We start from the raw sequence: 12,499 nt of genomic DNA on the forward strand, positions 1-12,499 counted from the left end.
GGTATAATTGGAATGCGTGGGATTAACACACTGTCACCTTTAGCTGCTCCTGTAAGAATAGTGGCTTCAATGATATTTGTTCCTAGTTGTGTGACACGTAGCCTCGTGCCATTACACAATCGGGGTGCATCCAGATTACGCATGAGTAGGACAGGGACGCCAATCTTGAGTTCTAGTGTATGTGAAGGGACGCCGGGTAATTCTAAGGTGGGCAGTAAGGCAGATTGGTGACATTATTATCGACCGTTACGTGTTCGTCGTGTGTTGAAACGGTACATCAGTGACTTTGGCTCATAAAACCGCAGCAAAATTTGCAACCAAAACGCTGTGTAGGACATATATAGGACCTGCTCTATATTTTACAGCTCATTTTGTCCCGGACACACAGCCGCAAAAACAGGATCTATGTGTATGGGCCCATTGAAATGTACAGGACCAATCCTACTAATGAAAGTTTGTGTGTTTGGATGTTTGCAAGTTTGGATGTTTGTTCCTCAATCAAGCTAAAACGCCTTGACGGATTTGCGTGAAATTTTTCAAAAACATAGTTTTCGCTTGGGATTGAAACATAGGCTACTTTTGGTGCCACTAAACAACATGGCTTCCTAGCAGGAGACTCACAAAAGCAGGACTCCTAGCCCCAGCTATAGACTCACACACACTGCCTGGCATTTCCTGCCACAAACTGCCTGCACACTCCTTACTGTCTCCTCAGGAGTAGCCCTCACTCTACTCACTCACATTTACATATAGATTTCCACACAGAGGCCCATTGCTTCTGCCTGCAATTAAAATGGACTGGGATTGCAGGCATTAACACTTGACCCCCCTCCCCCTCAAACACCCCTTCCCCTTCCCTTCAACATTGCAGACCGGCTCCTGCCTGCTGACCTCACAAGAGCCGACCTGTTCCATACTGAATGCTCCCAGGCCTGTGTTTACAACACTACTATCGCAGCTGGGCTATGGACAGCTGCGATAGTAAGGCACACAATCTCTCATAGACAGCAATACACTTGGATTGCCGTCTATGGAGACTTGCAATCAAATGATTGCAGGTTCACACCCCTCAGTGGAACAAAGACAAAAGTAAAAAAAAAAAAAAAAAAAAAAACAATAAAAAAATCAACCAACAACACATATAAAACTACAAACTACTGTGACGCATATACATATTAGTTACCATTCTGCCCAAAAATGCCCCGTCTACTAATAAACTATTTGCCCTACTCCCTCACCGTCACACTCACACGTCACAAACCACCATTTTGGTTCACACTTTGGGCTATCATTTCAATAAAAGCTCATCTAACCAATACACATTCCCCAGAATGCTATATATCTACCATTAATCTGGCCCCGCCATATTGTGGTTGCAAAAAAACCCCTTAGGGAGCCTTCACACGGCATAAACATATGTGTATTTTGCCAAAATACACATGTAAAAATACACGTATCAAAAGAAGACTCCCATTCACTTCAATATTTTTTACATGCCTGGAAAATGTCATTGACGTCAATAGGAGTCTTAATTTTACACGTGTATTTTGCACAAATACACACGCGTTCACTCCGTGTCAAGGCTCCCTTACACTCAGTTAACACCACCGTCTGCTCTCCATTCTTGCGGTTCCATCTTCTGTTGTCACACAGTTCGCCCCTAAGCGCAGCTGATGCTGGGTTCACACTACCGTTCGGCACTCCGTATTAGGTTTCCATCTTCTGCATGCAGAAGCCGAAAACCTGTCAGACCGGGTCTGGCCATGAACGGCAGTGAGTGTTTTATGCTCTCCGCTGCAAAACCCTTTTTTTAAAAAATCAGACACAGAGTACTGCATGTACGACTCTGTGTCTGGTTTAAAAAAAAAAAAAAAGGTTTTGCAGCGCAGAGCATAAAAAAGGTCCAGTATGTACATGTCTACTTTACCATAGACCAGCTGAAAGTAACAAAATAAAAATCATCCGAAAATAACAACAAATTGTCTGTATTACTACATACACACTTTAACAGTTTCACACGTCTGTGTCTGCCCAATTCTCAAATCACCGCAGACGAAGTCGCGGGTAAAAGCTAGTTGTAGATAAAAGTCTGGCCCTGTGCATGACAGTTCAGTAACTCCATGTGCCTCTTATTAATAGCAATTAACCCCATCATGTCCCTCACATTAACCCTTGTATAAGAGTTACTGATATGTGAGAGACTTGGAGGTAATAATTAAGTATCTTCATTCTTGAGGTCTTTTATTAGCACCTCCATATGTCTCACATATTAGTAACCTTTATATGAGACACACAGGGGTTAATATGAGGGACATGATGGGGTTTATTCCTATCAATGTGAGGCACATGGAGTTACTAAAACTAAACTAATAACCCCAAATGCCTGAAGGATCTAAAGGAAGGGACCTGTGTGTGTCTTACTTGCACTTTGCTAGTAGCTTCCTCTCCTCCTCGGGGAATCTTTGCAGGATGCAGAGCACTATAGCAGGCAGAGACCTGAGTGATTAAGCTCCACCCCCTGGGTTTCCTGCACCCCTCTCAAAGGGGAGTGTCCTTATGCCTCACCTCTAGCAGAGCACTGAAGGGACGCTTGGACTTCATTTAACTCTTGCAGGTCCTGTGCTGTTGGCGTGCCAGTGAAATATGGCAGGAGTGACACTCTTGGCATGTGTGCCAGGGGTTGCTGACCTCTGCTGTAGAGGGTAATATGAATTTTGTGGCTTGCTGTGGTCCAAAGTGTGTGAGATTGCAGAGATAATGATGTGAGTTTGGGTTTTGTGGGGGTCCTGGGAAAAACATATGTGCGCTATTGTGACGAAAAGTAGCCTATTGCGCAATCCAGTGTAGTAACTATGTTTGTGGAAAATTTCAGTCAAATCGGTGCAGCGGGTTTTGCGTGATTGAGGAACAAACATCCAAACACACAAACATCCAAACTCACAAACTTTCACCTTTATAATATTAATAGGATATAAGAGGGAAGTTTTATAGTGGTTATATTCTTGTACATAGGAAGCAATCTTAGTATTTATAGTCTTAGGCCCGGTTCAAATCTCCGTTCGGTTTTTTGGTCGGGAAGTCTGCTTGGGGACCCCCAGAATGGAATACCGAACGTATTAAAAAGTGGTTAGCAGAGAAACTACACGGACCGCATAGACTATAATGGGGTCTGTATGTTTTCCACGAGGTGTCAGCATGAATCACAGAGAGAAAAATGCTGTTTGAAGTACTTTTCTCTCCGCACGTTGTGTGGACACCGTGTGGAAAACACATAGACCCCATTATAGTCTATGGGGTCCGTCTGGTTGTTCTGCTAACTACTTTTTAAGGTGTTCGGTATTCCGTTCGGGGAGGTCCCCAAGCAAACTCCCCAAATGTAATACTGAATGCAGATGTGAATCGAGCCTTATATTCTTGCATAAAAAGAGTATCCGGTGTCAAAAACTATATTTTTTGATAAAATTTTAAATTCTGATCCACTGTTGACATTTCCCAGATCATTGAAGACAGTCCTTTGGGGGCTATGTGTAGAGGTATCCTGGATCTCGGGACATATGAAATCAGTAAGTGGCTATTATGAACAGATTAAGGTCATTTGGACTTAGTTAGAAAGCCTATTCAATTACTTTTTTTTATATCTCAGAAATCACTTTTTGTAGTGAGAAGTCACAAAACTGTCTGTTTATTAGAGGAGTCCACTGCTCAGAAATCTGCTGTTCTTACTAGAGGAATCTAGGATTGTTAATGAAGATGGCAATAATTATATATCTACGCCTGTCTTGAATAGAGTTGGTTATATGTGTGACATAGATATGAATGGAAATTTGAAGGTTCTCCACAATAACTTTGCACATGGAAAAATCATATGGGGGCTTGAGGTTATTAGAATTACTTAGTGAGGCTTCAGACTTGTAACTTTAAGTGATCATATCTTGCCATGCAAAATATACACATTAAAGGGTTCCATATAGAGATGAGCGAACAGTAAAATGTTCGAGATTCGATATTCGTTTCGGGTAGCCCCTCAATATTCGACTACTCGAATCGAATATCGAACCCCATTACAGTCTATGGGGGGAAAATGCTGGTTTCAGGGGTAGGGAACGTTCGATCAAATTACACTTACCAAGTCCACGAGTGAGGGTCGGGCTGGATCCTCCGAGAAGTCTTCTACGTGCAGCGTCCCCGCGGCATCTTCCGGCTCTGAATTCACTCTGCCAGGCATCGGGCCTGGGCAGAGCCGACTACGCATGTCCGCACTACAAGCGGGCATGCGCAGTCGGCTCTGCCCAGGCCCGATGCCTGGCAGAGTTAATTCAGAGCCGGAAGACGCCGCGGGGAAGCTGCACGGAGAAGACTTCTAAAGGTAGGAGAAGAACCAGCGTTGATTGGCCGACTGTATAGCATTCGGCCAATCAATGCTGGTTCTGCATCGAACTTTTCCATTCGAATAGCGAGTGGTACTCGATCGAGTACGAGTATTTCGAATACCGTAGTATTCGATCGAATACCTACTTGATCGCGTACTACTCGCTCATCTCTAGTTCCGTATACTTTTCCTGAAGTGTAAACCCATCATTTAAACACTATATCACGGTGTATTAAATATTTGTACTTCCCATAAAGTTAGATATATTTTTAGATCTCTGCTTTCTGCCATTCCTTTGAAATTTGTCATAGAAATGCATACATAAATTAACAACTGGGTGTTACCATTCCCCATGTCAAAGAGTTATATCCCTACTATCAGTAGTATCAGACTAGGTAGGGACATCGTCCCCGACTGGTAGCACCCGATTGAACTGAGGAACAGATAACACTAATGGCATGTTCACAAGGCAGAATTTGGTGCTGATTACTGTCATTGCTTGCAATGAGAGAGAGATTAAAGCAAGACGCTGAAGAAATAAGTGTCCTGATCAATCTAAGGTCTCATTCACATCTGCGTTGGTATTCTGTTCGGGGGAGTCCACATGAGACCCCCCCCTCCAACGGAATACCGAACGTAACTGCAAGCGGTGTGCCAGTGAAAGCACACGGACCGTGTGCTGTCACTGCCTAGCGCGTGCAATTGCGTTTGGTATTCCGTTCTGGACAGAATAACTACGCAGATGTGAACCAAGTATTAGCGCAGATTCCATGGCTGATCAGCAGAGAACACAGAATTCTTGGTGTGTGCCACTTCATCCGAGTTGATCAGTGAAAGCTGTAGCAGAAAACTGAAGCTCTTCTTTGGCTTTCCACCGCAAGAAGCTGGAGTGCTGGAAAATGAAGAGAAACCTGAGGTAGAAACCTGCCTCAATCCCACTTCACTTTCTGCTGTCTGAGAAGGTGCTCCAGAATTGATATATTTTGGGGAACGCAGTTATTCACCAAAACTGAGAAGTCAGAAGTTGCGACAATGTTTAAACAAAGTGCGGATAGCTTTTAAGATCTCTTTAGTGGTTCAAACTGGAAACCACAATGTTATTTTTGCAATTTATGTATATCCATGATATTTGGAGTTTCCACCATTATCAAAATAGCTGCGTTTTATACAGATTTGGATAATAACATTAGATGGAATTTAATTATCACTCTAAAACTTCCCTTTTCACAGAGAAATTGGTACAAGGTAAACACAACAAGCTCTTTGTCTTTTCACTGGAGCCCAAGGATGAAAAGGATCCCTCGGTAGATTTTGCAGCTGAGAAAGTGGAAGAGCTGTTTGAATGGTACAATAATATTAATACAATAATACACAAAAAAGGTGCAGAGGTAAGTGTGCATGTGTTCCAAGAGTCATATCTACCCTATTCATTCTCAGTGGAGGTGACCTGGATAAACATAAATGTGAGATTTAGGAAGGAGATTGTTACAATGTCAACCATTGTGAATGCAGCTCTGGAGTACATTACAAGCTGTAGAGTATATATGTTTTTAAATTTTAAAATGGTGTTCAAGAGGGGACACATTTTCCTAAAGCCATGACCATATTCTTAAACTGAACGTAGAAAAAAAGAGGTTATCCGGCAACTCTCCGATATCATAAAATTTTACTTTTAATAGGTATTATAAAATGACCAAAAATAATCCATGTCATAGAACAAAAATAGAAAAGAAAAATACAAACCCCCCTAAAAATCACAGACGCGTTTCGGAACCATCTAGTTCCTTCCTCAGAGCGAAGGAAGGAACTAGATGACTGCGCATGAATATCAGAACGGTTGGGATCCAACACAACCACAGCAAGCCCTAGATAAACTATACAGGCGGAAGCAGCCCTGCTCATATTCAAGTGAATGGGAACAGAACTGCAGTTCCCTGACATCACCACAACAGTGTATGGAGTTCTGTAAATAGAATACAGTTTCTGGTCCGTTCACTGTAGTGGTGGTGCCTGGAACTGCAGTCCCACTCTCATTAACTTAACTAGGAGCACAGCTTCCGGCAGCTAAACAGTTAACTAGAATAGGGTCTGGGTGTTGGACCCCAAACAGTCTGATGCCGATGAGTTTTCCTGTGGATCGGTCATCAGCATCAATTATATTCAGGTCCAGGACAACCCTTTTAACTATTCTGATGTTTGCTATGGGGCCTGATACATGTATTATACCATTGCCAGCCTCCGATTGTTGCTTACTACACCATTGGATGGGCTTCACTAACATACTGTATAGTCTGGCTGTCCGCACAACATTCACATAGAGCTTTGATGTGATTGTATCAGTACATCATTCCCTAGCCAGAACCTAATCAGCATAACGCATATCTGCAGAGCGAATTAGCTGCTCATTTACAGCACAATTCATTGCTGGACCTTTGTGGGTAAAAGGGTTAAGGGCTATGAGATTATGTTTTTTATTATAATAAGCAAAATTAGGTTTCAATCAGCTCCTAATGCAAACATCTGGAGTTAAGTGACTCTGACATCAGCCACTTGTCTTGATTGCTAGCGACATGAATATGTTTAATCGCAATTGGCATATTATACATTTTAAATTGCTTTTCCCATTGACTTTAACAACCCCCATACATATTTATGCTCCTGCCGCACACTGGTACATAAAAATCTCTTTATTCAAAGTTTCATTTATCAATTTGCTGGTTAATATTTTTTTTTCAATGTGTTCAAGATGGGATCAAAAGTGATAACCCAAGCAGGCAAATATGTACCTGTATTATCTTCAATAAGCGGCACAAACTAACTAACTGCTCTATAACTGTATAATCCAATAAGAAACTGCTGGGAATTGTAGTTCTATAAATGATGGAAAGACAGAGGAGAGAACCTAGCCTGGTGACAAATCAGCTATAAAAAAAACCCAGCAGAATACATATTTATAGGGACACTTTTAGGAACAAATATATACCGTATATACTTGAGTATAAGCTGAATTTTTCAGCACAGTTTTTGTGCTGAAAAAGCCCCCCTCGGCTTATACTTGAGTGAAGCAAAAAAAAAAAAAAAATTTTTTTTTTTTTTTTTTGGGAGGGGGGGTCTATGACCAGCTGCAATAGTAATGTATCTAATCTCCCATAAAATAGTGAAAAAAAAGTAAATAAAAGTTCTAAATCCCTCCTTTCCCTAGAATACATATAAAAGTAGAAAATTACTGTGAAACTCAAGCACATTAGGTATCCTTGTGTCTGACAGTGCCCGGTCTACTGAATATAGGGTATCTTCCGTCGGGAAGGGGTTAATAGGAGCACTGCAGATACCCTATATTCAGCCAGGCTGAATTCCAAGTGGGGGGAAAAAAAACTCCTCAAGCTCAGGGAAGGGGCAGACGGACAACCAAAACACATTTTTGAAACATTTTTGAAATTTTCCAGTAGCTCCTGCATTCCCCCCCCCCCCCCCTCGGCTTATACTGGAGTCAATAAGTTTTCCCAGTTTTTTGTGGTAAAATTAGGGGCCTCGGCTTATATTCGGATCAGCTTATACTTGAGTATATACGGTAATTTAAGATATCACTATTACATTTTGTAAGACACAAAGACACTTAGTTACATTCTTATACATAGGGGGCAGTATTAGTAATTATTATAGTATTAGTAATAGTTTTACTGCCATTTCTAAGATGCAGTTTTATAGTTATATAATATTATATCCTAAGAGGCAATATTATGGTTTTTATAATAATATACATGGATGCAATATTATAGTAGTTATATTATTGTACATAAAGACAGTATTATAGTAGTTATATTCCTGTTTATTGGATACAGTATTATGACACCTGTATATACAATATATGTGTTGCCAAGATGAAAAACATAAGCTATTCAGTATGAACTGGACAGCCTATATAGTGGAGCATATTTCCATCTACTCCTTTACAGTGTGGACAGGAGTGGACGGTATATAAGGGAGAAGAATAAGTACTTCCAATATATTTTCCATTCATTTTGTAGTTACTCCTGGGTTTCGCTCAAAAAAAAAATGCAGCATTTCCATATTGTGTGGTCTTAGGCCTCGTTCACGATCTACTTTCCTGTCCGCATGACTTGTGCGGAAAGCACATGGACTTCATTATAGTCTATGGGGTCTGTGTGCTTTCACTGCACACCACTTGCCAATGTGTTCGGTAGTCCTTTCGGAGGTGGGGGGGTCCCCATGCGGACTCCCCTGAACAGATTACCAATGCAGATGTGAACGAGGCCTAAGCCTAAGTGGTTCCTAGAACTAAAAAAATGAATGGGATTGAGAATCTGCCCACTCTGAGTGCCAAAAGTTCCTGCATTCTAATCGGTGGGATCCCAGGAGTTGGACACTTTAGGTCTAGACATTGATAAACTATCCTAAGCCTAATAAAGTCTGCTATAGCTCAGAAATTCTGAAGTTTAAGATCATTATTATAATAACATGAGTCTATAAAAATGGATGGCCACAAGAGAAAACGCATTTAAGTATTGGTAGCTTTCAGTTGCATTCACGTGGACTGTACCATATAGTGGATCACATCCTTCTCAGAGACCTAAATCACTACATATGTTCATAAAAATAGAAACAAAGCCATAAATAATAAAGCTTCTATTATCATTATGATAGTTCATTATTTGCCTTCAGAAGAATGAATTAAAGAGGCAATGATAAATTTCACGGTACTGTACCATTTGGCTCTTCATTCGTCAAGCTAACCTCATTGTCTCACATGAATCTGTCCACAGGATTTTTTTATCAAGACCTGTGAGAAGAATCAGGTTATTGCAAGAGAGTTGTCGGACTTGGTGATTTACTGCAAACCGAGGAGTGAGGCCAAGGACAATTTAGGTAATGTTGGGAATTAACATGTTGTGGAAATAGGACTATATCTCAAGCCTTGACCTTCATAGATTGAAATTGCCAAGAGTTGTCAACACAATTGTATTGTATTTATCTCTTGTATTTTTTTCTATGACATTTTATAACTCAGGTGCGGTTCACTTCTACGTTCGGTTTTCATTTGAAGAATCCTCTTGGGACCCTCCTCCAAACGGAAACTTATACGCTTAGAAAAAAACCTACGGAAACCTGCAAACCCCATAGACTATAATGGGGTCCTTGTGGTTTCCGCACAAAACTGTCAGACTTTTAGGATTTTTTTTTTAATATGCAGAAAATAACATGGAATATTTTTAAAAATCTGACCTATAACTCTTTTAAAATATATTTAAAAAACTTGATCAAATATAGGTCATTTTCTACCAGGACCACATGGGAGAAACTGCCAGAAAATATTGCCAAATGTGACTGGCACAAAAAATGTAAAAATAATTCAAGTTCCTAAACATATAACTCCAACAAGACACTTTAAAAAAAATTAACCCTGTTGGAAAGAATAACTGATGTAGCTTTAAAACAACCCTCCAGTGCAAAGTAAAAATGTGATATGTGGTCTCCTTTTAAAAGTTGCAGCTTCTGCTTATCCATTGTGGACTCCTATTTACATGTCACAAAATGGCTGAAGCACTCCCATAGTAATTCTATAATACACAACTAGTTTTTAATGTTATCAAAGTGTTTAATGCTGAGTGATGAATCTGTCACATTATTACACTTGGTTCACATCTGCGTTTGGTAATCTGTTCGGGGAGTCTGCATGAGGACCCCCCTGAACGGAATGCCAAACGCACTGGCAATCAGTGTGCAGTGAAAACACACGGACACCATAGACTATAATGGGGTCCATGTGCTTTCTGCGCGCTGCCCACATGAATCATGCGGACATGAAAGTAGATCACAAAGTACTTTCATGTCCGTATGATTTGCGCACACTGACCCCATTATAGTTTATGGGGTCTGTGTGCTTTCACTGCACACCGCTTGCCAGTGCGTTTGGTATTCCGTTCAGGGGGCTCCCCATGCGGACTCACTAAGTCACTAATGGGGCTTTGAAAGATGCGCCTATGACTAGAAGCTAAGATCCTAGTGAGCTAAAGGACCTTGACATGACCATCTGGTGGACCTCATGAGAAGAAGACACCCCAGCATCTACCAAGGGGGTAGAGTTTTGGACTTCCAAAACACATTTGGGAAGATTTACTAATGCTGTTAGACTAGAGATTGTTAAAGAGGACCTGCCACCACGTAGAAAATACTAAATAACATTCACCATTTGATTATTTCCAATCCCCTGATACAGTCCTATGAAAAGGTTTGGGCACCCCTATTAATCTTAATCATTTTTTGTTCTAAATATTTTGGTGTTTGCAACAGCCATTTCAGTTTGATATATCTAATAACTGATGGACACAGTAATATTTCAGGATTGAAATGAGGTTTATTGTACTAACAGAAAATGTGCAATATGCATTAAACCAAAATTTGACCGGTGCAAAAGTATGGGCACCCTTATCATTTTATTGATTTGAATTCCCCTAACTACTTTTTACTGACTTACTGAAGCACAAAATTGGTTTTGTAACCTCAGTGAGCTTTGAACTTCATAGCCAGATGTATCCAATCATAAGAAAAGGTATTTAAGGTGGCCAATTGCAAGTTGATCTCCTATTTGAATCTCCTCTGAAGAGTGGCATCATGGGCTACTCAAAACAACTCTCAAATGATCTGAAAACAAAGATTGTTCAACATAGTTGTTCAGGGGAAGGATACAAAAAGTTGTCTCAGAGATTTAACCTGTCAGTTTCCACTGTGAGGAACATAGTAAGGAAATGGAAGACCACAGGGACAGTTCTTGTTAAGCCCAGAAGTGGCAGGCCAAGAAAAATATCAGAAAGGCAGAGAAGAAGGATGGTGAGAACAGTCAAGGACAATCCACAGACCACCTCCAAAGAGCTGCAGCATCATCTTGCTGCAGATGGTGTCACTGTGCATCGGTCAACTATACAGCGCACTTTGCACAAATAGAAGCTGTATGGGAGAGTGATGAGAAAGAAGCCGTTTCTGCACGTACGCCACAAATAGAGTTGCCTGAGGTATGAAAAAGCACATTTGGACAAGGCAGCTTCATTTTGGAAACAAAAATTGAGTTGTTTGGTTATAAAAAAAGGCGTTATGCATGGCGTCCAAAAAGAAACAGCATTCCAAGAAAAACACATGCTACCCACTGTAAAATTTGGTGGAGGTTCCATCATGCTTTGGGGCTGTGTGGCCAATGCCGGCATCGGGAATCTTGTTAAAGTTGAGAGTCGCATGGATTCCACTCAGTATCAGCAGATTCTTGAGAATAATGTTCAAGAATCAGTGACGAAGTTGAAGTTACGCCGGGGATGGATATTTCAGCAAGACAATGATCCAAAACACCGCTCCAAATCCTCAGGCATTCATGCAGAGGAACAATTACAATGTTCTGGAATGGCCATCCCAGTCCCCAGACCTGAATATCATTGAACATCTGTGGGATGATTGGAAGCGGGCTGTCCATGCTCGGCGACCATCTAACTTAACTGAACTTGAATTGTTTGTCCAAAATACCTTTATCCAGGATCCAGGAACTGATTAAAAGCTACAGGAAGCGACTAGAGGCTGTTATCTTTGCAAAAGGAGGATCTACTAAATATTAATGTCACTTTTCTGTTGAGGTGCCCATACTTTTGCACCGGTCAAATTTTGGTTTAATGCATATTGCACATTTTCTGTTAGTACAATAAACCTCATTTCAATCCTGAAATATTACTGTGTCCATCAGTTATTAGATATATCAAACTGAAATGGCTGTTATAAACACCAAAATATTTAGAACTAAAAATGATTAAGATTAATAGGGGTGCCCAAACTTTTTCATAGGACTGTATTTTTTCCTTTTAAAATCTGTCTACCCATTCAAAAGATATAGCCCCTGGAACAATATATGTAAACCAGCGCGGAAAAGCATGTTTGATAAAATATTAACCAGTAACTAAAGGTATATGCTGAAGACCGCTTTACATGAATAGAACTTAGGTGCAATACAAGATACAACCCTGCACAAGAGAGATGTTTTTGTCAACTAAGTTTTCTTAGCTAACCTTATACAACCCCTAAGTAACCTCTTTTCTTTCCCATGTGCATGCAGTCAGATTATATATTTTACTT

General features: G+C 40.6%; 1 protein-coding gene across 1 annotated transcript in view; it reads left to right on the forward strand.

Moving 5' to 3' along the window:
* The window catches only part of PLCG2 (phospholipase C gamma 2), a 109,771-nt gene that overhangs the window by 83,728 nt on the left and 13,544 nt on the right, over positions 1–12,499 (forward strand). The window contains exons 24-26 of the mRNA XM_075282050.1: positions 3,497–3,563; positions 5,600–5,757; positions 9,154–9,256. Of these exons, the coding sequence (XP_075138151.1) occupies positions 3,497–3,563; positions 5,600–5,757; positions 9,154–9,256 (328 nt within the window). The remainder of the gene's footprint in view (positions 1–3,496; positions 3,564–5,599; positions 5,758–9,153; positions 9,257–12,499) is intronic.

The sequence above is a fragment of the Leptodactylus fuscus genome, chromosome 7 (genome assembly GCF_031893055.1).
Source record: "Leptodactylus fuscus isolate aLepFus1 chromosome 7, aLepFus1.hap2, whole genome shotgun sequence".
Lineage (NCBI taxonomy): Eukaryota > Metazoa > Chordata > Amphibia > Anura > Leptodactylidae > Leptodactylus > Leptodactylus fuscus.